Source organism: Panthera pardus, unplaced genomic scaffold, assembly GCF_024362965.1.
Source record: "Panthera pardus isolate Hobbes unplaced genomic scaffold, ASM2436296v1 HiC_scaffold_1, whole genome shotgun sequence".
NCBI lineage: Eukaryota > Metazoa > Chordata > Mammalia > Carnivora > Felidae > Panthera > Panthera pardus.
In genome coordinates, this window is record NW_026526654.1 from 79,354,583 (window position 1) to 79,380,718 (window position 26,136).

Sequence of the window (26,136 nt, forward strand, 5' to 3'; positions counted from 1 at the left end):
TCAGTGGCACTACACCAGGGCAGAATCTGCGAGGTGCAGGGCACCTTAAGACATCAAGTTTTGAACCCCAGCCCAACACCTAGGAGGCACGGGAGACTGTAGAGCAGGGTAAGCCTACTGGCAGCGCTATTTCTGCCTCAACAGTATGGTTTGAGACACCCGGTCCGGGGAAGAGAGACTGGGGTATTACCATTTTTCTCCCCATCACCAACATGGTGGGACTTCAGGACAGTGGTTCCCAGTGGAGGCAGGACCCCCTTATAACAAACCCCACCCCTCCATGCCTGGCAACTGCTTATCTACTGGAGCAGGACTGACACTGAGTGAACCAGACGGCCTCTCCACCACAAGAGCACAGCCACCGGTCCCAGGCACCAACAAACAATTGTCCTGTGGTTTTGTTCCCCACCCCTTCGTTTTTTCCAGGGTTACTTCAAGGATCAAAGCACACCCAGTGGAAGGTCCAAACAATCCACCACTAGGAGCAAGGAGAAGCTTTGTAGAGGACTGACCAGTGAAAGCAGCCAAATACACGAAAACAGAGCACGCAACACACTGCAAAAACACTTCCTGAAGTGCCAGGCCCTGGATAGTGTACGACCCCTTTTTAACATAGTAGTACTCACAGGTGCAGAACACATGAAAAGCTATTAAAATACATAAAAGACAGAAACCTAGCCCAAATTACGAAACAGACAAATTCTCCTCAAAAGAAAATCCAGGAAGAAATGACAGCCAGTGAGAGAATTGCTCAAAACAGATACAAACAATATAGCTGAGCAAAAATTTAGAATTAGAGTCATAAGACTAATAGCTGGGCTTAGAAAAAAAAGCATAAAAGACAGCAGAGAATTTATTGCTGCAGAGATCAAAGACCTAAGGAATAATCTCAATGAATTAAGAAATGCTATAAATGAAATGTAAAATAAACTAGATACAGTGACAGTGATATAAGAACAGAAGAACAAAATGCTGCAGCAAAAGAAACGTCCAGGGAAAAAGAGAAAGAAGAAACAGACAGACACACACACACACACACACACACACACACACACACACACACACACAAAGTAAGGAAAAGGAAAAGGAAAAGGAAAAGGAAAAGGAAAAGGAAAAGGAAAAGGAAAAGGAAAAGGAAGGACGAAAGAGAGGGAAAAGACAAAAGTGAGAGGAAGAAAGGATCATCTAAAGATCAATACTACAAAGCAGAAGCTTAAAGAACAATCAGTCCAAATTCAGAAGTGAGTGGGTAAATAGAGGGTTCAAGGCAGGGCATCTCCCCCAAAAAGGATGAAAATGAGAAATATTTGCTGTTCAAATCTGACCGGTAGAAATTCAGCAAAACCTGAAAGCATGACTATGACAAATTATTGTTAAAAATATTATGAACTAATAATACACTTTATCATTTTCTTCATCAAAAGAAACTCAGAAGGAAGTAGTAAGATTTAAGAAGCATAAGCAAAGACCATTAAAAAAATCAGTTAAAAATGTACTACAAGTTAGTAAAGTTTTAAAAAGAGAAAGTAACAATAATATGAAAGATAGGAAGAGAGTGTGCAGTTAAAACTTTCAAGGTTCCTTGATTGTTCAGAAAGAAATGAGAGTTCTGACTTTAGACTTCACTAATCAATTATGCAGTGAAAGCACAAAAGAGAATGTTAACTTCCAAGCCCACGGGGGAAAAGGAAAAATGAGAACAAAGAAAATTAATTAAGCAGAAAAGAGGGAAACAGGAAAACAAAACAAGAAGCATGGAAAATAAAAAATATAAAATAAGTTCAACACCATCAAATTCAGTAAGATTTTTAAAACACATAACAATACTGCATATAATTTATGGACACATGTGACATAGAAAAACAAACAGGATGCAGACCAAATTTAGTGGAGTGGGCTACCCTCTGCAAACAGGAAGAATACAATTTATGAGGGGCATTTCAACTACATCAACAATTTCTTTTCTTTTTTTTAATCTCTTAAGGAAATACAGCAAAAATGCTAACATTTCTAAAAAAGACATAGTGGCTATCATAGTCATCTGTTATTTTCTGAACTATTTCCTAATTTAAAAAAACTGGGGCACCTGGGTGGCTCAGTCAGTTAAAGATTGGACTTCAGCTCAGGACATGATCTCGTGGTTCGTGAGTTCAAGCCCCACGTTGGGTCTCTGCACTGAAAGCACAGGGCCTGTTTGGGATTTTGTCTCCTTCTCTCTCTGCCCCTCCCCCACCTCGAAAATAAAGAAACTTTAAAAAATTTTATAAAAGAGCAATAGTCAGATATATGATATTCTTATTACTACAAAAATGCAAAGTTCTAAACTGCCTTATAAATATACAGATTTCAGAAAAGTTACCTCCATTTAGCATAGTTTAATAAGCTTAAAAATTAATGACTCACAACTCAGTTCTCAAAATGTTAAAGAATAGTAAAGAACATCAAAGTCAAAACCTGTTCAAATCCAAATGCCTAGAATATCTTTAAAATTGTTCTTAAACTAAAGAACTAGTACTCTCTGGTAACACTGACTTTTTATAGGTGCTTCTAGACTAAGGCGGCACAAGAGTCAAACTTCTAGCTTCAGAGAGTAACTTCCATGATGATGAGCTGAAAGAAGACTTTACCAAATAAAGTCTTTATTTAACACAATAACCAAAAAGGGGGATACTTTTCCTATACACACACACACACACACATATATATATATGTATATATGTATATATGTATATATATACACACACACACATATACACACATATATACACACAAATATACGTATATATATATATATATATATATACACACACATATATATCAGTTATACACACACACACACACACACACATATATATATGAAACTGATTTTTTTCACCAACAAGCATCTAGAAATATTGGCTATTGTGGGTATATAGTACCTGTTAAGTCCTTTGCTAAATCAGGATGGTTCATGAGACAGTGACTAGCAAACTTGACACATTCCAGGCGGATTGGTACATGGATGTCATTAAACCTGAAAAAATATAAAGGCACAGAATGATCTTTAAAATAAGAGAAACAGATATGTGTTTAATCTGTATTCAATTTATATTTATTCCTCTAATTAAAAGAAAAAACAATTTATGTAGAGTAATTCAAAGTGGAAGTCAGAAGTTTTGATATGCTATATATTTATGAATGCTTTGGAATGTCGATATTAAACCAGCACAATCTCCTGAACTATGTACTTTCAAGGAACATGTATAAACAATATATGCTTGGCTCAAGCACAAAACTTAGAAGGACAAGATTTTTCCTATAAGTATTATACTTTCCAATATGCCTGTTTATATATGCATATGTGTGTACATAGTTCATAGATACATTATATAAATCCTAAACTGTGTCTGGAAAGAAAACCTTTCTTCAAAGTATCCCTTCTTAAATATAGAACATTCACAAAAGTGTGGCAGACCTTGCACTAAACCCCATATTATTTTACATGACTCTAAAAACTGAGCCCAAATTACTCCTATCCAGTTAACCATCACATTTCCGCTAATACTAAAGCCAATTTTTATATGAACAAGTATCTTAGTATATATTTCTAAAATACTAAAACTCATTTATTGATGTCATTTAAGTATCTTTTGATCTTGTATTTCTCCTCCATCAATTTTTTTCCTTATAATTTATTTGGTGAAGTAACTGCTTTTGATTGTGTGTGTAGTGTTTTTCCAGAGTTTAGATTTTGCTACATTACATTTTTCTGATTTAAATTAATAGGCTCCCCTCTCTCCTAAATCTTATAAACTGACAGTTAGATCTAGACACCAGTAATATTCAGATTCACTGTTTTAGCAAGGCTATTTCACAGATGGCATCCTGTTCCTCCATAAAGCACGTGATGTCTAGTCATCTCTAAACTATTGATGTTGAAAGCCTATATGCATTGGTTCATCCTGGAATGCAAAACAGTGATGTTTCTTAAAAAATCTTGTCTAGTATCAACAAGAACATCAAAGTAAAGCAAGAATTTTCCACTCAGTATTTTCATATGTCTTAATTCTGTATCACCAAAAGGTTTCCAAATCATGTATCACCCTATACTGTAAGAAACAAATTTAGTATCTTAAAGGGGGTGGGGAAGAGGTCTTCAAAATGAGCACCAAATTATTCATAAAAGCTTATTATTAGGAAAAAAAAATGCTCTATGAAGTACACTCAAAAAAGTTTTAACATCCAGTCTATGATCTCATGTAAAGTTTCCAGAGTGTTTTGAATCCAAGTACTCTATCCTTATGTACTTTACCATTTTTCAATTAAACATGTGCTATTTAACCATTACAAATAAATATAAGACCTCTTTAAAAAAATAGTCTAGGTCCTTAAACTTGCTAAGAATCAGTGAGTTTCAATTTTAGGCCATTAAAATTAAAAGAAAAAATTACAATGTAATGGAAATGTGACATAAATTTTAATCAAGATTTTTTTCCCCTTCTAAAATCTCACAAAGTCTGGGTAAATCAAGTCCTGATTTAAAGATATATTAAATGTCTGTAAGTAAAAACTATATTTGTGTTTTACCACATTAAGTGGACTTTAAGTTGACTGGTATAATTAAACGTATAAAATATTTTGCTCTACTACCCAAGAACTTTCCATTGTTGTTTAAGGGGAAAAAGTCTAGAAATCAAACTCAAAATTACAATGGGCTAAAATTTATTTATTTAATGCACCTTGTCAAATAGTACTGAGCTACATAAGAGGCAGGAAATCACATTATGAATTTAGCACTTAAGAATTTATAAAACCTTCTACCTCATTTAAAAAATTAGAAAAATAAGGCCAAAAGAGATTAAATTTATCATCATCATCGACAGTTCTAGTATTAAGAGGGGACAGAAAAGTGGTTATAACAAATATTTCAATACAAAAAAAAAAGAACAAGACTTTTAAAATCCTATTTATGACTTAATTGCATTATTTGTTATGAGAAAAATTTGGGGACAGGGGTGGGGGTGGGAGGGGTTCTCCTTTAACTTCAGGGCCAAAGTACATTTCAGCCAGGGCACTTGAGAGGTGGTTTTAACATATTCAAGGTCAGGGATACTTTTAGAAATGTAATGAAATGAACTCTTCTCATAGAAAAGAGAAGTCTACAAACACTCAAAATTTTGCAACCAATTTCAGGTTTGTGGAAATTAAAAGCATATGGAATTCAGGTTATCATTTTCTTTAAATGAGAAATGTACAATGGAGGTTAGGAGGAAGAACATGTATATCATTTATTTCTTCATTCTGTGGATATCCTTGTCTTTACAAATGTCTCATGATTTATTTCCAGTTGGAATGAATCACTGCTATGTAATAATAACACATTTTAATTTCATGACTATAATACCTTTTGAGATAGCTTTTTAAATTTTTTAATATTTATTTATTTTGGGGGGGGGGGGGGGCAGAGAGAGGGAGACAGAATCTGAAGCAGGCTCCAGGCTCTGAGCTGTCAGCATAGAGCATGATGCGGGACTCGAATCCAAAAACCTTGAGATCATGACCTGAGCCGAAGTTAGACGCTTAACCCAGGAGCCACCCAAGTGCCCCTTGAGATAGCTTTATAAACGTATTATCTTTAAAAAAAAAAAAAAAGTAAAAAAATTAATGTATCATCTTTCAAAAATTAAGGGCAAAATAAGATGAAAAGAAGGGCAACTGTAAATATGGCCAATCACTACCAACATTCAAACATTTCAACATATATTTAAAAAAAAAATCTCAAAATATAAAACCTTTAATTTTTAATAGTTCAGAAAAATATTAAATACGGGTGTTTTAAAATAATGTAAAGTAGATATAAACATATATTACTTTTAAACAGGACACCAAAGTCATATACCTGCCCAAGTAACACTGCCAGAGTGGTTTGTTTTGAGAAGCCAATTCTGAATCCTTTGCCCCAAACATTTTTGCCAGTAGTTTAACAACTTGTAGGCGTTCCTCATTATCATTGCTCTAAAACAAAACACAGACAGCTTTAAAACTATCAGGTAGATATATTCATGACAGTTTTCCCATGATTTTCCTCATCTCTCAATTCCACAAAAACTTTCATGAACTCCAAATGAAAACTTATACACAAAAATGCTCAAACTTTTCAAAAAATTAAGTGTTCTCTTAAATGATCTCATCATCTCATTAAAGCAATAACTCCCTACATGAAAATACATACCAAAGTCTGACTAAACGTTAGAGGCCCTTCTTACAATTTAGGCTCATTTCCATTCACAATCAAATTCAAAACCTAACTCACATCAAACCTATGCAGATCCTTGAAAAACTATTTGTTTGATACTCAAGGTGCTACAGATGTTACTGTATACTTTTTTTTTTCTTTTAATTTCAAAACAATGCCTAAGCCTAGCATTAGAAGCTCCCACAATAATGACCTAACTCATCTCTATTATTTCTCTCACTATTCCTCTAAATAAGTACTTTTCAACCCTGGGGCACATTAAAATGACCTCTAAAGCTCTAAAACAAAACAAAACAAAACAAGACAAAACAAAACTGCCTGGATTTTATTGCCAATAATTCTGATCAACTGGTCTGATTTAATCCCTGGACATCTGTTTATTAAGGTTCCACAGGGTGAAGATTCTAATGTGCAGCCAGGGATGATTTAAATTTACTTGATGTTACTATCCAACTATAATCCTCTGTGTTCCACAAACTGACCCAGCATCTTCCTACCTCTGCATGCTTCTGCAGTTGTTTCCTTTGTTTCAATTGTATGTTGTCTGTATCTTTTAGGACACCTATAATATCTGGCCTCTTATTAAATCTGAACTTTTTTTCTCTTCTAGATGTTGAATTTGCTGAAAGCAGGGATTATAATCCCTTACTTATATTTCTTATAGTATTAAATATTTTTATTAAAGAAAATCATATCAACCAAAAATTAAAAGTATGACTGCATTCTGCCTCATCAAAATTGCTAACTACATGAGGAAAAAAACAGAGCAGGGAGGCCAGTGAATCAAGTGGCTCACTTGAGAAATATACCAAAAATATACCCTAGAATAAAACAAGAATGATCATTTGCTGGTTTTGTGGGGTACTCACACTACCAATATGAACTGTTTATTTTTTTTGTTTTGAAAGAGACAAAAATCTTTAGAAACAAGAACTGTAATACAGAAATCATTTAAGAACTTTTCTGGGTGGTACATCAGGTTTCATCAAAGATTATTCATTATAACCAGCTTTATTTAATCTTCCTGTAATAATTTGAAAGAGAAAAGACTATTCCTCAAATCTACAAATGGAACTCAATTTGACGGGATAATTTAATGTCAAGGTGATAGCAATATGCCACCAACAGATCCCAGAGAACTATGAGAAAAGTAATGGAGCTTTCAACATAAGCATAACAGAATATGCACAAAAGGAAAATATTTCACAACATGTGAATAACAGACCCTAAACTATTTTTATTGCCTTATCAAGGGATCTTGGGAACCACTATAAACTGTGCCTGAAAACAAGCTTGATGTATAGCTATGATCTGAAAAGTCAGTCACAATCTAGAATTCATTTGGAAAATATCTGAAGAAAAATACTACCCTAAGTCATTAAGTAACTGCTATCTGCTAGGCATCACCCTGGGCACTGGAGATAAACAGGTAAGGTACAAACATGTAATTAATAACAGTAATATACCACAACATCTGTAATATCCACCTAAAAACCATCCTAAGAATTAAAGAGCCACAAATAATGCTCTTTGCTAATGTGGCTGACAGACCATATCCCTTTTAGAATAGTTACCTTTAATTTAAATTCAAGCTGGGGTAAAACTGAGAGCAGCAAATGACTATCAATATTATAGAGCTCCAAAATTAAGTCAAAGACATGCTCTGACAAATCGCTGATAGATGTTTTCCCAAGCATCAGAACCTGATTAAAAAACTTTTGAGAAAGAAAATTTATCATTAATTGAAATGGCATAGACAAAATGAATTTTCTAAAATCTTCATTATTATTCAATTAAATTTATTATTATTTTATACAAAATCAAACTAGGTTTATCAAAACATTTTCTAACAGTAGGTAGGAAACTACAGGCTAGTTCACCTTGTACATGAAATTCACCTTGTACACAACAAAAGATAACTTGTACTAATTTATCAATTAGCTTATCAATCAACACTCTACCTACCATATGTACTTTATTTTTCATTATGGTACTTACTATATTTTAAGTTATAATACAGTTATATTTGTGTACATGTCTTAATTTCCCTACTAGGTAAATTTCTTAAAGTCAAGAGATCACATCACCTTGGCATGTATGGAAGAACACTGAAGAAAAAGCCTTATATCTTCACAGAAGGAGCCAATTCCATTTTTAAAACATACAATTTTATATTTATAATGCAAAACAACCTTTTTGTTTACTTTTGAGAGAAAGACAGAGCACAAGCGGAACAAGGGCAGACAGAGAGGGAGACACAGAATCTGAACTAGGCCCCAGGCTCTGAGCTGTCAGCACACAGCCCGACGTGAGGCTTGAATCCACATACTGTGAGATCATGACCTGAGCCAAAGTTGGGCGCTTAACCACCCAGGTGCCCCCAAACAACCTCTTTTTTCCTTTGTATTTTATTTATTTTTTAATTTACATCCAAGTTAGTTAGCATATAGTGCAACAATGATTTCAGGAGTAGATTCCAGGGATTCATCCCCTACATATAACACCCAGTGCTCATCCCAACAAGTGTCTTCCTTAATGCTCCTTACCCATTTAGCCCATCCCCCTCAAAACCCCTCCAGCAACTCTATGTTCTATTTAAGAGTCTCTTATGTTTTGTCCCCCTCCCTGTTCTTATTTTTGCTTCCCTTCCCCAATGTTCATTTGTTTTGTATCTTAAAGTCTTCATGTAAGTAAACTCATATGATATTTGTCTTTCTCTAATTTTGCTTAGCATAATACCCTCTAGTTCCAACTATGTAGTTGCAAATGGCAAGAGTTCATTTTTTTTTATTGCTGAGTAATACTCCATTGTATGTATGTATGTGTATATATCACATCTTCTTTATCCATTCATCTATCAATGGACATTTGGGCTCTTTCCATACTTTGGCTATTGTCAACAGCACTGCTACAAACACTGGGGTACACTACCCCTTTGAAATAGCACACCTGTATCCCTTCGATAAATACCTAGTAGTGCAATTGCTAGGTTGTAGGGTAGTTCTATTTTTAATTTTTTGAGGAACCTCCATACTGTTTCCAGAGTGGCTGCATCAGTTTGCATTCCTACCAGCAGTGGAAAAGAGATCCTCTTTCTCCACATCCTCACCAGTATCTGTTGTTGCTGGAGTTGTTAATTTTAGTCATTCTGAAGGTGTGAGGTGGTATCTCATTGTGGTTTTAATTTGTATTCCCCTGATGATGAGTGATGTTGAGCATTTTTTCATGTGTCAGTCCGTCATGTGGATTGGATGTCTTCTTGAAGAAGTGTCTATTTGTGTCTTTTGCCCATTTCTTCACTGGATTGTTTTTGGGGTGTTGTAAGTTCTTTATAGATTTTGGATACTAATCCTTCATCTGTTGTGTCATTTGCAAATATCTTCTCCCATTCCATCGATCGCCTTTTGGTTTTTCTGATTATTTCCTTCACTGTACAGAAGCTTTTTATTTTGATGAGGTCCTAAGAGTTCATTTTTGCGTTTGTTTCCCTTGCCTCCAAAGACGTGTTGAGTAAGAAGTTGCTGCGGCCAAGATCAAAGAGGTTTTTGCCTGCTTTCTCCTCGAGGATTTTGATGGCTTCCTGTCTTACATTTAGGTCTTTCATCCACTTTGAGTTTATTTTTGGGTATGGTGTAAGAAAGCGGTGCAGGTTCATTCTTTTGCATGTCGCTGCCCAGTTTTCCCAGCACCACTTGCTGAAGAGACTGTCTTTTTTCCATTGGATGTTCTTTCCTGCTTTGTCAAAGATTAGTTGGCCTTACGTTTGTGGGTCCATTTCTGGGTTCCCTATTCTGTTCCACTGATTGCTTTTGTGCCAGTACCATACTGTCTTGATGATTACAGCTTTGTAATACATCTTGAAGTCTGGGATTGTGATGCCTCCTGCTTTGGTTTTCTTTTTCAGGATTGTTTTGGCTATCCAGGGTCTTTTCTGGTTCCATACAAATTTTAGGATTGTTTGTTCTAGCTTTGTGAAGAATGCTGGTGTTATTTTGATAGGGATTGCATTGAATATGTAGATTACTTTGGGTAGTATCGACATTTTTACAATATTTGTTCTTCTAATCCAGGAGCATGGAATATTTTTCCACTTTTTTTGTGTCTTCAATTTCTTTCATAAGCTTTCTATAGTTTTCAGTGTATAGATTTTTCACCTCTTTGGTTAGGTTTATTTCTAGGTATTTCATGGTTTTTGGTGTAACCGTAAATGGGATCGATTCCTTGATTTCTCTTTCTGTTGTTTCATTATTGGTGTATAGGAATGCAACCAATTTCTGTGCATTGATTTTATATTCTGCAACTCTGCTGAATGCATGGATCAGTTCCAGCAGCTTTTTGGTGGAATCTTTTGGGTTTTCCATATAGAGTATCATGTCACCTGCGAACAGTGAAAGTTTGACTTCGCCTTGCCAATCTGAATGCCTCTTATTCCTTTGTGTTATCTGACTGCTGAGGCTAAGACTTCCAACACTACCTTGAATAACAGTGGCAAGAGCAGACATCCCAGTCCTGTTCCCGACCTTGGGGGAAAGCTCTCAGCAAAACCACCTCTTTCTATTCTTTTTTGTCTTCTTTTATATTCTGATGAAATGTGTGTGCATATGTACAAGGTTTACAGCACTACTGAAAATCCAATTAAAAGTACACAACACACACACACCGAAAATCCAAATTTGAACAACTTTATTTCTATAAGGAACCAGCTATAAGTGGTTTCCACATTCAGATCATTTACCATATTACTACCAAAACTGGTAAAGATACATAGCATAATGGTCCAGTTCCTTTCTATTTAAAGTCTTCCAAATTTGTAAGAAATTAAGCCAGAGAATATACCACACATTCTCAACAGGACATTCTGTCTCCTTGAAGAAGTAGTTTAAGGATTTTTTATAACACATAAGCCCTGATCTCTTCTCTCAGTTACAGTCAACACAACCTGGCTTAAATAGGTTTTCTATATGGATAGTACAAAGTTCAAGACTTCACATTTCTACGTCTTTTCTGCTTACTTTAAGTCAGGTATTGAGAGAGAGCGAGACAGCAGGCATGTGCATGAGCTGGGGAGGAACAATGGCGGGGGGGTATTATCCCAAGCAGGCTCTACACCCAGTGCAGAGCCCAACATGGGGACCCAACTCATGATGGTCAGATCATGACCTGAGCCAAAATCAAGATTCAAACACTTAACCAACTGAGTCACCCAGGTGTCCCTAACTCAGGTTCATCTTTTTTTTTTTTTTTTAAGTTTATTTAACTACTTTGAGAGAGAGGAAGAGAGAGAGAGCATGCAAGCAGGGAGAGGGTCAGAGAGAGAGGAGAGAAAGAGAATCCCAAGCAGGCTCCATACTGTTCAGGTTATTCTCAAATGAAGTTTGTTATGTCTGTGAGCCTGTACAAACTAAGTATCCATGATGTGTGTGGTGGGGGGGGGGGGGGGGGGGGGGGAGAACAAATTCTATTTTACCATTCTTTCTTTACTCGTTTTTAAAGTAACTTGTTTGTTGTCCTAGTTTATCAATATTGTGGGAAAAGAATTTCATGACCTCTGAGGTTAAATTCTCATTCAGGCTGAAAATAAAATGGCTTTGTTTTCATTCACAAATTTTCTCCTGTTTAAAAACAGTAAATCTAACCTTTCCTTAACAAAAACACAATAATCCTTTCCAATCTGGCCACCTTGTCACATGATCTAATTGTCTTCTTCATCAGTCTGGAGAAAACTCACTTGAAAATTAAAAAAAAACAAAAAAATCACTCCCTGGGTTAACTTCTTATAAATTTCATCAATAACAATTATTTAACATTTATAATCTCCATAAAGGCAAGGGCCAAGTCAGTCTTCTCTACTGTATAGGAAGAGCTTGCCATAGTGCCTGACAGAGTAGGTACCCAGTACACATTTAGCAAATGAATAATATGCAGCAGGTAGTATAATATAAGTAAAACAATCCATGTTCTCCCTAAGGACTTATAGTGGAAGAGGCAGATAGAGGTTTGGTTAAAGTACTTCCTTCCAAAATACATTAGTCTTTTATTTATAAACAGGTAACTGATTTTCCCACTACAAATTTATTTTGTAACAACTGCCTCCTAATGAAAGGAGTATGGTTAAGTTACAGGTCAGCAAGAAATTCTACCTTAAGTTTAATGGTCAATTTTACTTACGAAAGTGCTTTCACATTAAACAACACATTCTCTACAATCACTCCAAGCATTTTATTAACCCCATCTTACAGATGCAAATACTGAGGCTAGCAAGATTAAGCAACTTGAAACTTGTAATTAAAACGTTCTAATGAAAACTAAAATTACCAAGAAGTGATCCATGCAGAAAATTTTTTGATTTGTTACTGTACAGTGTACCCTGTACTTTTTGTTTTTGATACTGTTTTACCTTTTTAAAAATTACTTAATACTTTTTAGTTTGTTTTGAGTTGTCAAGTGACAAATTTTATATTTAAAAAATAATCTACACCACCACAGTCATTCAAGTTCTATATATCTAAGAATCACTAATTATTAAGAACTTGAATGTGTCTATAGGATATCCATGATAGTGAAAACAACATAAGCCAAAAAGAGATAGAAATGGGGTTATTATTACCTCAGTATCCTACCTCTCTTTTTGCTTGCTAATTCTCCACTAGAAAGATAAATGAATAATGGCTACTACATGTACAAGTCCAAAAAGGCTGAGAATTATTTTAATAGTGTAATTCATTTCATCCTACTACAAAACAATTAAGTTCACTAGAAAGTAATTTTAAATGTTAACTGTATAGGTTTGAGGTAGAAAAATAAGATGTGTAAGATTAAAAGAGGGAAAAAAAGCAATTCTCAATGACTTCTTAGCTAACCCTCAAATAAAGCAAAGAACAAGAAAATGAGATAAAACAATGAACAAAGTATTGGGAATAAACATATAATTGAAAGTCTGCTCAGACCATTCTACTAATCTTGTGCCTCTCCTCCCCCAGCTTCTGATAAAGATACAAGAGGGCAGTTCTACTTCTGCAGGCAAGAACTACTAAGAACAAAAAATTAATATAAGGTATTAGTGATAAGGAAATGTTTTTACCTTGATTTACCTGAGATTGCTAAAAGTATTTCTCTGGTCCTTTTTCTTTTAGCTCTAATTATAAATATTTTCAAACACATACATATGTTGAGACAATAGTATAATGAACCAGAAAAAAGGCACCAAAAAAATATGTGTTCCCCTAGGAAACATCTGGGTTGGCAATATCAGTTTAAATAAATGACCACCAGGAGGAGCTCACCTAGTATATCTAAAGGGCCACGGAGATAGTCATTCAGATACACTCGAATCAAAGGAAAGGGAAGGCTAATTAATCACAGAATGCATAAGTCTGGGTCTAAACACTTCAAATGCCACTAGGTCAATAATGAAAACAAAACAAAACAAAACAAAACAAAACAAAACAAAACAAAACTCAACCCACTCAATCCAACCAATTTACTCCAGCCAACACCCAAGATTCATAAAACCTGCAGATATCATTATTTAAATTCTCTGCCAATTTCGAGCTATTAAGATAGATTACACAATTTGATTGTCCAAGCTGTGAAAATTCACCCTCCAAAACAATTTCCTTACAAATCAAATACATTTTTCCAAATCATCATGTGCTTAGAATTATTTAAGGCTATAAGTAAGTCAGAAACAAAAACTGAGACTTACCAAGATACTATTTTATAAAGTTTGTTACTAGTCAAAGCACATTTTTTCATCATGTATTTTATATATAGACTTCAATTTTTATATACTATAGGAAATATGCCCCTTCAATAAACTTCAGGAAAATTAAATACATAAGTGATTATAAATGACTTTCTCACTCTTTTCAAGAAGACTGATTTATAACATTTACATATTTGGAGGTAAGCGAAAGTGGAAAGTAGAGAGAACTGCTACATAAATTCCAGAGGCCAACACTAACACTGTGTTCTGCATTTGTTCCAGGAGGCACCATTCACACAGAATGTATCTAGAGTGGTGCAACTCAAGAGTACTGAGGAGAGAAAAATAAAACTTACAATAACCTATTAGCTAAAACACATTTCTTCTGAAAACAGCTACAAGACGGTCAAGCAGATTTGGGATGATACTGAAAGGGCTCATTTCATCTCAATTCCTCCTCTTTTTCAAAAAAGGTAGTTGTATTTTAAATCTGCCCCAGGAATAGCAAGATAGGCAACTGTACCAAATCGCTGCCATTAATATGTGCCTTCAACTTTAAGGTCTTGGTATTAGTTCATATCTACTTCTTGTACAATCAATTTAATCTTCAAAAAGCTCTAACTTCCCTGAATAATGAGAAGTTCTATATATTTTATCTAACATTTAGCTCTGCTTGTAATATTAGAAATAAAAAGTGTATCTTGCTAACCAAAATTAAAGATGTTCGAAAGAAGTAAATGATATGAACAAGAGGGGAGCTAACCACCCATAAAATATTAAGCAAGAATAATTTTAAATAAGAAGGAGAAAGAAAATGTATTATTTAATAATTAAAACAACATGAAATTTAAAATTATGTAATATTACCTGCCAAAATTTTGCCTCTAGCTATCTTTAAAATTTTGGCTAATCCTTCTGACAACCAATTACAAGAAAAACTTACATTGGTAATATACGGTTCAATAGCTTGAGCTGTCCTCTTCAGTAAAGCCTTTGCCAAATCATAGGCTTGTTTGTTTAAATTCTGAAAAACATAAAAAAAAACCCTATATTATATATTATATTATATTATATTATATTATATTATATTATATTATATATATTATATATCTCTAATTATGAAAAATAAAATATTACCTGTATTCAAAAAGCTGCTCCTGAGTACATAAATGAGAAGACTATCTAAAACTCAATTCGAATAAAAAAGAAGGCAAAGACATTTTTCTTCTTTTAAGAATGACTAGTCTACTAGATCATAAGATCCCTTCCAAGAAAGGAAAATTACATTCTCTTCCTATTTCATTCACAGCATGAAGTAAACCACACAGAAACGGTCAACAAATTTTTATTAGATAGGAGAGGACATAGTCATTCTACATCTAGTCCCGAAGTCAAATCAGTTCAGCTGAGTACAAACACAGGCTGTTTTACCTCAGGTCCAGAAGAACACGTCATAAGAAAATGAGCTGGGTTCTAATGTGAACAGGAATAGGGGGCCCATAGGTGGGGAAAGACAAAAGAGTTTGGGGCACCTATGGGACAGCAAACTTACTCAAGGACATCTCAGACCACAGGTAAGGCCAAGGATACAGCAAACAAAACAAATAGTAAAATATGAAAAGAAAAAAGGCAGAAGAAAAAAACATCTTAAGAAAACATGTTTCTAAGAGATTCTGGCAATGACAGAAACAATCAAGACCAAAGATCTGAAAGAAAATTGCTAGTCCAGTTTAAACATCTTACAGAAAACAGGTACACTGTAGATATCCTAAAACTCACATTCAGCATATTTTTAGATTTACATCTATTGATGCTTCTACTGAATTACTTCTTTCATTTCTAAATGCCATTAGGTATTTTACTACATAATACACTACAGCTTACTCATTCTCCTATTCATAGACTTTAACTGTATGTCTTGTACATGCTTCTTTGTGCATATTAGACATTTTCTGTAAATTCTATCTCTGCCATTTTTTAAATGGGCTGTTTTATCCTTATTTATTTGTAGAGTTTCTCTAAAATTCTACACACTAAAACTTTGTCAACTGTATGTATAACATATCTTAGTCTATATTGTCTTTTCACAATGTTTATAGTACCTTAGAGCATAGGGAAGTTTTTAAACTTAACGTAACCAAATCTATCAATACTTTCCTATTTGGCTTGTGCTCGCTGTATCTTTCTTAAAAAAATTTCTTCTACAATGAGGTTAAGATGTTGCTTTATATTTTCAAATAAAAATTTAAAGATTTGTTTTTCAGATTTGTATCTTTATTCTACCTCTTACTTTTATGTATGGTATTAAATAATTATTTCCCATATGGATTTTCAATTGTCCTAAAACCAATCATTAAATAAACAGTACATATTCCCTTCAATGACCTATAATACCCACACTTTGAAGTTTCTACGTAACTATGCATCTATTTGTAAACTCTCCATTACTTCCATATGTCCCGTTGCCTACTACTGCCTGATTATAGTCAAAGGGATATGGAAACAGTGTCTTAATACTAGGTAGTAGAGTAAGTCCCCACTATTCTATTCTTCAAAATTAGTTATTATGGGCCATTTACTCTTCAATGTGAATTTTAGAATCAGTTAGTCAAATTACACACACACACACACACACACACACACACACACACACACACACCACACATTCAAACTTTCTGTTTTGACTGGATTATCTATTAGTATGCATAAAACTGGAATCATGATGATACTGAGTTTCCCACCCATAAACATAACAAATCATGCAGAATATCTAAGTCTTCTTTTATACTTTTTCCTGAATTACAATGATTTTCAGCATAATCGTCCACATTTTTGTGAAATTTCTAAACAGTTCAAGTCTTTGTTAAGGCTACAAATTTATAAAATTATACCAACAGCCTTTAATATATTGATCTTATATCTAGCAACCTTGCAGAATTTTATTTGTTTTAGAAAGTTATCTATACAGTTTTGTGTTTTCTACACAGGTAGTCATATAATCTGCAAATAATTTCAGTTTATTTCTTCTTTTTAATCCTTTTATTTATCTCATTTTACTCCACTAAAGACACTTAATTGATGCAGATTAGAAATGGTACAGTTCCCTTTTTCCTGAGTAAATAAGTGTTCCTAACTCCAAAGAAAATTCTTCAGCATGTACCATATGTATAGTATCATACATATTCTTACCACTTTTAAAATTTATTTTTTATATTTTAGTTAACATGAAGTGCAATATTGGTTTCAGAAGTAGAATTCAATGATTCATCACTTACATACAACACCCAGTGCTCATGACAAGTGACCTACTTAATACAGACACCTAGGCCATCTCCCACTCACCTCCCTCCATCAACCCTTAGTTTGTTCTCTATCATTGAGTCTTTTGTGGGTCATATCCTTATCACTTTGCTAAAAGGTTTTTATCATAAATTACACTAAATTTTATCAAATTGTCTTTTTCTACATCTACTGATACTTTTTTCTTTGATCTGTTAATTTACACAAATATCTTAGTCTCTAAGATTCTCTAATGTTTATCCATTCTTATATTCCTAAAATAAAGCCAATTTGCTCATTATAAATAGTTTACACCGTTCCAAATGTTATTATTTTATATTGAATTTATGTGATATGATTAAAACTTTAGACTAAATTAGCCTATGACACTTCTAACTTGCTTGGCTTTGTCTAGTTTCTCTATGAAGATTATATTCCACTCATAAAGTGAACTGTGGAGCATTTCTTCCTTTTCTATAATCTAGAAAGGTGTACTTGACATTTGAATTGTATGCTACTTAAATGATTAGGAGTTATCTCCTGATGTTCAGTTTAAGTTCTTTTGTGGTTGGTTTGTGTTCTGCTGCTGTTACTTTTATTATTGCTGCCACTGTTGTTTGGGAGGAAGGGATTTTGTTCATTTTATGGATACAATTTTTAAAACGAATTCTATTTCTTTTACTGGTTAAAGGTTATTTAAAATTTTCTCTGGCAAGTTATATTTTCTAGGAAATTCTTTTACCTAATTTCAAATATATTACCATAAAATATTGTTCATAGAACTGTCTTTTTAGCTTTTTAATGTCTGTTGTTCCCCATTTCATTCCAAAACCATATATTGATACCATCTCTTTTTTTCTGATTCAACTTACCATGCATTTGCCTATTTAATACATTTTTCAAACTGCCAGCTTTGAGTTTGTGTGAAATGTACTGTATTTTCTATGCCTTTAATTTCTGTACTTGTTTTCTTCCTTGTATACAGTGTATAATCTGATTATTTTTATAAACTTCCTGAATTGGACACTTGGCTAATAAAATTAGATTTAAAAAACATTCAGGGTGCCTGGGTGGCTCAGCTGGTTGAGCATCCAACTTCAGCTCAGGTCATGATCTCACAGTTTGAGGGTTCAGGCCCCACGTCAGGCTCTGTGCTGACAGCTCAGAGCCTAGAGGCTGCTTCAGACTCTGTGTCTCCCTCTCTCTCTCTGCCCATTCTCTGCTAGTGTTCTGTCTCTGTCTCTCTCTCTCAAAGATAAATAAACATTTAAAAAATTTAAAAAAAAAAATTTAAGCTGTGTCCTACAAGTTTTAATATGTATCATTTTAATAATCATTTCTAAATATTTCAGAATTGCCATTATGATTTATTTTGTTTCTGTTTTGTTTTTAATTTTTTGTTTTCTTTCTTGCCCCCCCCCCCCCCAAACCCTTGTCTTGAGGGCTGACTTTCAACAGATCACAGCAAGGGAGCAGCTCTGCTATGTACAAAACCCCAACCATTATGATTTATTCTTTTGACATGTTAATCATGGTTGCTATAAACTTGTTTGTTTCAAATCTTCAAAATTCCCACAAACTTTATAATCATTGGGAAAACTGTTAAGATAAGCCACCAAGTGGTGAGTTTGTTTCTTTCTCTTTGTAATTCTTTCAGTTTATACTCTATATATTTGAGCCTACATACATGCAACTTTGAATATCTTCCTGAGAACTAAATGTTTTATCATTGTACAAATCCCTTCTTTACCCAGTAATGACTATTACATCTGATATTAGTACAACTTGTTTCAATTTTCTTTCAGTTAATATATGCCTGGCAAGTCTTTTTTCCATCCTTTTATAAGCTTTTGACTTTTTTGTGACAGTACTTTTGTTCTTATCTCTTTGACCAACTGTATTATTATTATTATTATTATTATTATTATTATTACTATTTTGTGAGAGACATGCACAAGAGATAGTGGAGGAAGGGCAGAGAGGAGAATCCAACACAGGACTCCATCTCAGGACCATGACATCATGACCTGAGTTGAAATCAAGAGTCAGACACTTAACTGACTAAGCCACCCAGATGCACAACACCCCCCAACCCCCACCCCCCAACCCCCCACCCCCCCTGCACTGGATTATTTTCAATCCAGTATGACAGTCTAAGTAGCAAATTTAGACCATTTACATTTATTGTAATTCTTTCTTTTACTCTAATCCTGAAAATTTTAATATGAATACTTCAAGTTTGATGTTAATCAGTAGCTCTATACTCCCCACCACCACCAGGATTAGATCACTCACTGACTCTCCATTAAGCCATTTAATCTCATCTGTTATTATGTTATTCGTATCCAGTAATTCAGGACTATTTTGTTAACATCCCTGTAATCATTATCATTGCTACTATTTTTTTTTAATGTATTAGTTCTTATTTGGAGCATTTCTTTGTACATCATTATTTCTTGTTCCTTCTTTTAATTCAACTTCCATCATTCTACAATACTCACATAGTTCATTCAGGAAGAATCTATTGACAAGTGAGTATTGAATATCTTAATTGCACTCAAATTGGATATGTGACTACACACACCTACACATACATGCACAGTTATTTTATCTTAGCACTTGGGAAATATAGTCCCATTATCTTCTGGCATCTATCCTTGTTACTGAGAAGTCAGCAATAGATTAATCTTTATTCCTTGGTAAGTGTCATGCCTTTTCCCTTTGGGTGCTTTATAGATTATTTGGCATTCTAGAATTTCTGTTGGCATTCTAGAATTTCTCCAGGATATTCCTGGACTGGGATTTATTTTTATTTATTCTGCTCATGACTTTTGCTACCTAACCCATAAATCCATGCTTTCCAACAGCTCTGGAGAATTTTAAGCAAATTTCTATTTAAACATTTCTTATCTACTCTCTACTTTGTGTTCTGAAATCACTATCAACTATATTGGTCCTTTTCATTCTGTTTTTCATGTCTCAGTATTTTTCATGTCTTCTTTATCTCACTTTACCTGTGTAATTCCTTGATCTATCTCCTAGTTCTCAAAATCTTTTATAACCCAATAAAGATCTTAATTTCAATGACCATTTCTCATTTCTACTTTTTTCCTAAACTTCTTTCATATATCTAGCTATTATGTTTTTAACTCTTATTTTCATGCCTTTGATCCCTTGAAGCATATATTATCTTTAAATCTTTTAAGGTATTTATTATTTTTATCTAACAAATGTATTATCTGAATGTTTAGGTCTATTTGCAGTATTTAACTTTCAGCATTGATGGCCTATTTTAAGAATCTGGAAATACTAGAGGCACCTGGGTGGCTCAGTCGGTTAAGCGTCTGCCTTCGGCTCAGGTCATAATCTCCCGGTTTGTGAGTTGGATTGTGAGTTGGAGCCCCATGTCAGGCTCTGTGATGAGAGCTCAGAGCCTGGAGCCTCCTTCAGATTCTGTGTCTCCCTCTTTTTCTGCCCCTCCTGCACTCATGCTGTCTCTCTCAATAATATAACAAATAAACGTTAAAAAATTTTTTTAAAAAGAATCCGGAAATATTAAATTATGCAGTCATCTTCATGGAAGCACTTTTTGTGTGAATGTCATATACTTGTGAAATTAGATTATACCGTGCCAGGAAGTTCTTCAGTTTGCACAGATCTTTATACTCGTGACTCCCTGGCCCCTCTCTTTAACTCTCTCTTTTATCCCTTTCACAGAACCATTATTTCCAACTGTTTACTGGAGAGTTAGTCATTTTCAAAGAACAAGACACACAAACAAGTCTTGATTAATATCACCAAGGGAAGAAACACTGTCATGAACATATCCTTTGTCCAGAAATTAGTAGAGACTTCCCTTTTAATTTCACCCCCCACTCCATCTAACTACTGCTGTCTTAGAGCTTTGGCTCTAACTGCTTTCATAAAGTTATGACACATAAAATTATATGATAGCATCTAAGCAGTATTAACTCACTCCTTGAAACATATCCTACATCACACAGTTATTACAGATATTTTATCACATAAACTACATCTGCTTAATTAGTAACTAATAAGTGTACCATGTTTTACTAATATTTATTAATATTAACCAATAAAACAGATTCTCTAAAACTAAGGTTAAAGCAGGAAAAATTATATTTGGAACATAAGCACAAATTCTTGACCTTAATATTAACAGGCTTTAGACATATTGGTATATGTTGCTACTTACCTTATGTGCAGGTACCAGATTTACCAAAACTGTATCCAAAAGCTCCTGAGATACTGTATCACCTTCACAAATAATAGAACTCATGAGGTCTACCATGTGCATATGAACTTTCTGATTGTGGCCATTGCTGAAATTCAAAATAGATATTTTATTTAAAGCATACAGGATTCAGGGGTGCCTGGGTGGGTCAGTTAAGTGTCGGACTTCTGGTTTAGACTCAGGTCATGATCTCACTGTTCAAGAGTTCAATCCCCACATGGGGCCCACAGTGACAGTGCCAATAGTGGAGAGCCTGCTTGGGATTTTCGCCCTCCCCCTCCCCTCTCTCTTTCTCCCTCTCCCTCCCCCTCCCTCTCTCCCCCTCCCCCCTCCCTCTTTCTCCCTCGGCCACCGCCCCTTCCCACCTGTCCCTTGTTCATGCACATGTGCACATAAACATTTTCCTAACACTAGTACAACATGAAGTATTAGGATATATACAACTTCGCAAAGGACCACGCCTTCTCTCAAAAATAATAAAAATAAAGTGTACAGAATTTAATCATAACATGGTACTGAAGAACACTACTTTATAAAACATTATACTAAAATATCAAATCAAATTCCATATATTCACTTAAAGCTTCCCTGTATCCCAAATCTTATAGGAGCATCCAAAATATATTTTAAACTGTATTTCCTAGATTACTTTTCCCTAATTTTAAACCAGTCTCACAATCAAAAGCAATTGAATCAAATATCAACTTTAGTTTTGCCTTAAATTCAGAAAATCAAACTGCTGCGAAGTTAATTCTAGTAGATAATTTTAAAGAATACACAAAAACTCAACTATTTACATGAATCAAGGAGCCAATAATATTTAAAGATAAAAAATATAATCCAAAAAATATTTTTATATTGGCTATATAGACTGCCTTATGCCACTCTTGTATTATACCTTACAAATTAAGTTCTATTCACTTTTAAAACATCCATAAAAATAATGTTAGTGAGGCTTTTTTTAAGTTTATTTATGTATTTTGAGAGAGAGAGAGAGAGTGAGCACAAGCAGGATAGAGGCAGAGGAGGAGAGAGAGAAAGAATCCCAAGCAGGCTGCACCCTGTCAGCTCAGAGCCTGACCAAGGGCTCCATCTTGATCTAACCGTGAGATCACGGACCTGAGCTGAAATCAAGAGTCGGTAGCTTAACAGACTGAGCCACGCAGGTGCCCCATGTTAATGAGTTCTAATGTTACTTAGAACCTTCCAAATACTCATCATAACAAACAGTTAATGCATAATCACCTATAGGTTTTAAATTCTATGTATTTAAAATAAGTTATATGCCTAGTAAAATGAACTTACTTTATAACTGAAAATAATGTTCTGTATAACTGGGTAAAAATTTCATTGCTATCTTCCAACTCAAAGCATATGTTATACGACTTGACCCAAGCAATGTTCTAAAAATAAGAAATAAAAAAAGCGAAAGGTAAACACTTTAATTAGTAAAAATATACAAGCAAAAAACCCAATTTGAAATATCATCTCAAGATATATTGCTTACCTCAAGTAAGTAAAAATACCTATTAAATTGTGGGCTCTTTGTATCCTCTAGCCCCTTCAACTGCCTTGTTATAAACATAAATATATCCTTCAAAAAAAGAGACAAAGTATTGTTTAGATTATGAATGCTAAGCAAAAATATTCACTAAACTCCTAAAGCTAATTCAGCACTCATGTGTATCTACCATAATAAAGAACCAGGGGGAAAAACTGTATTTAGCTGGAACTTCTTAGAAAAATCTTACCATATGGAAACACTAAACATCTTATTGCCCTTCACAGGAAAACAGTAAATAATTTACCATGCTCTTAGATACAGAAAAACCTCCATCTTAAAGCAAGTTAAAAAACTAGACCCAAAAACTAGTAAACCAAAATTTATCCTATTATGAGTATAACAAAAGTGGCAGTGACTGAGAACTAATTAGGTTTGCTGGAACAGACTATATAGATAATTATACAGCAAAAACACAGTTTGGGAAACTTAAAATTCCAAAATAAATCACCAAGTGAAAATATACTAGATCACAGAAACTTAGAAATTTTAAAAAGACCTGTAGAAGTTAACTTATAAAGCTTTCCTACCTAATCATTGTAATTACTTGTTTTTCCCCACCATTTCTTGATCTATCCCCATCTCCTGGCTTTTGATTTTTTTACTATGTCTTCCTTTTGTACCTGGATAGAGATAGGTTCAATGTCACTTTAAGGCAATTTTTATGGAGATAAGCCTTTTAAGATCTTAGGAAAGGGTAAAATTAAAAAAGCTAATTCTGCAAAGGAAGCATGCTAATCAATCAATACTAAGAAAAAAATATTTCTCTTCTAAATAAAATGATAAGAATATTTTTAAAGGAGAAGAAAGATACAGGTAACTGACTAGCTTTTCAAAAAAAATACTATGAAAAGTACAACCTGCAAAATGGTTACTTTGATAGCAATACTGAACAAAATACATCCTCTGTGAATAAACCCTCCTAGTGTGATTAAGAGAAAACTAAGTGCCACATTGACTACCTGGAGATAGAAAGAAAACAATCATTTATAACCTCGACAACAATCACTGACCTATTACACATGAAGCCAGATGTATAAAAAGGGTTTTCTGATGACAACAATAAATTGACAGTGGAAATACGAGGACCAATGTGTCAGTTTTCTATTGCTGCTACCACAAAGAAAAATATAAACTTTATGTTAATCAATAGTGAAAACTACTCCATAAATATTTAGAGAACATCCTTGAAATGATTAAATTTTAAGTACTACCTCAACAAAAGAAAAAAAAGAGGCATTTAAAATAAGACCAAAAAATATGAACAGAAAATATAAGATACTTTAAATTTTTCAGCGATGGAATAATCCAAAACGATGCTAATTTAGTCTCAGCTCCTCAATATTCTTCCTATAAACTGTCCTGTTATAAATAGAACCGATGTGTAATATTCTTTTGGGAGGACTTTTCACTACCCAAAAGCTCTAGGATAGGTTACTGATGATGCAAACTGAGAAATCCACAAGAAGCAGAAGAAACCTGTGGCAGTACTCTTAAATTAGACCTTCCTCTTCATCAGAATGCCAACAACACACTAGTAAGGAAGAGCCCACATCCCATCTCCAAATTAGAGGTTTATAATTACAAAATAAAATATATACCTGGGTACACAAGTCCACAGATCAGCTCATATTATCTACTTAAACCTCTGACCATTCTCAAATTTCACAATTCAATTCCACCTTTAAGTGACAAATACTGCCCCTATCCTGAGATTCTTTACCAAGTTAAAATATTAAACAACTACGACCAAAGCAGGTTGGGCATTCCATGCTAGAATTTTGGCAGACTTGATGAAATGAGCAAGTTCCTCACTCCAGTTATCAAGAAGCAACTCCATGAAATTAGGGGCTGTGTGAGGACTCTTTTTCACCACTGTAAACCCAGTTCCTGACACATAATTAAAACATCAATACTTGTTAAATGAAATAAACCTAAACTGCCCGTCATTTTATCCACACTGGGTATTAATAATCTTCTTATGGATTCATTCTCTAACCCACAGTTTCCACAATTATCTTTTATTATTACTGGTTTTTCTCATTTTCTAACCTGCTTTATTCAATATCTTTTTGCACAGCTCTAGTTATTTCACACTTTCTAGCAGCTGGACTAATCATGCTAGTCTCCTTTTTTCTTTCCTCTTTTAAAGATTCTCCATTCATATGGCTTTACTTACGACTACTTTAAACAGGTACTAGGAGTCGTTTCTAACTTTTCATTAAAATTTTGTTCACTGTATTGCCTTCCAAACAATTCACATCACAATCACACCTTCCTTTAAATGAATGATTCATATGGTATACATTCAGGCTTATATTAAATACCATGTTTTAAATAATGAATATGGTCTTCAGTATGGATGTTCAAAAGGGAAAAGTATCCCCCTCCAAGTGTTGCTGAAACAGAGCTAATGATAACATACTATAATAAGTATAGAGTACACTGTACTAATCTACTTCTTACCCTAAGGATCAAAATTCTTTAATAAAAGTAAGTACTAAATGGGGTATGTGTGTGTGTGGGGGGGGGGGGGGTCTTTAAAAAGTAAAGTTGTTTAATAAAAGACTGCTGCAGGTAATGTCGAAAAATCCAAAGAAATTATCCAAATACCTTAACTCCCATTTTAGTTAGAAAGATAAATAGAAGCACCAGTTACTATTTTAAGTTCTTTAAGTCAGTACTTGCCTTTAGTTTATCAGGGGATGTGTAAGGAGCTTCAGGAGCATAAATCCTGAAAATATCGGCAAGGCAGCAGGCTACCAATAAGCGAACATCTTTATCAGGATGCTTGAGGAAAAAATCTGAAGCAAGATGTAAAGCTAGGTTTAAATAAAGCTCCTTTTCTTCTTCAGAGTCCTGGTCCATATCCATGAAAGTTTTCACAACCATCTGTACAAAAATAAAATAATGAAATAATGAAATCTTTCATGCAAAAACACAGTCATTTGAAATAACATCCAAATTAATTGCAAAGATTAACTTCCAAATAATTAATATAAAGTACTTTCATTTTTCCTCTCAGAGAGAACAGATCCTTCTAAAACTACAGAAAAATAACTTTTCTTTTAAAAGACTAAAATACTTTCCATTTACCCATC

The 26,136-nt window shown here is 34.0% G+C and overlaps 1 protein-coding gene and 1 long non-coding RNA gene across 6 annotated transcripts in view; both read right to left on the reverse strand.

The window, feature by feature from the left end:
* Nucleotides 1-26,136, reverse strand: part of LOC128776215 (uncharacterized) — a 191,675-nt gene that overhangs the window by 104,086 nt on the left and 61,453 nt on the right. The window lies entirely within an intron of this gene.
* PDS5B (PDS5 cohesin associated factor B) overlaps nt 1-26,136 on the reverse strand; it is a 191,767-nt gene that overhangs the window by 95,664 nt on the left and 69,967 nt on the right. For all 5 annotated transcript variants that reach the window (XM_019447810.2, XM_019447809.2, XM_019447813.2 and 2 more), the window contains exons 3-10: nt 25,724-25,927; nt 22,982-23,068; nt 22,780-22,877; nt 21,436-21,562; nt 14,884-14,964; nt 7,810-7,950; nt 5,879-5,994; nt 2,919-3,013 (exon numbers count right to left, since the gene is read on the reverse strand). In XM_019447810.2, the coding sequence (XP_019303355.1) occupies nt 2,919-3,013; nt 5,879-5,994; nt 7,810-7,950; nt 14,884-14,964; nt 21,436-21,562; nt 22,780-22,877; nt 22,982-23,068; nt 25,724-25,927 (949 nt within the window). The remainder of the gene's footprint in view (nt 1-2,918; nt 3,014-5,878; nt 5,995-7,809; nt 7,951-14,883; nt 14,965-21,435; nt 21,563-22,779; nt 22,878-22,981; nt 23,069-25,723; nt 25,928-26,136) is intronic.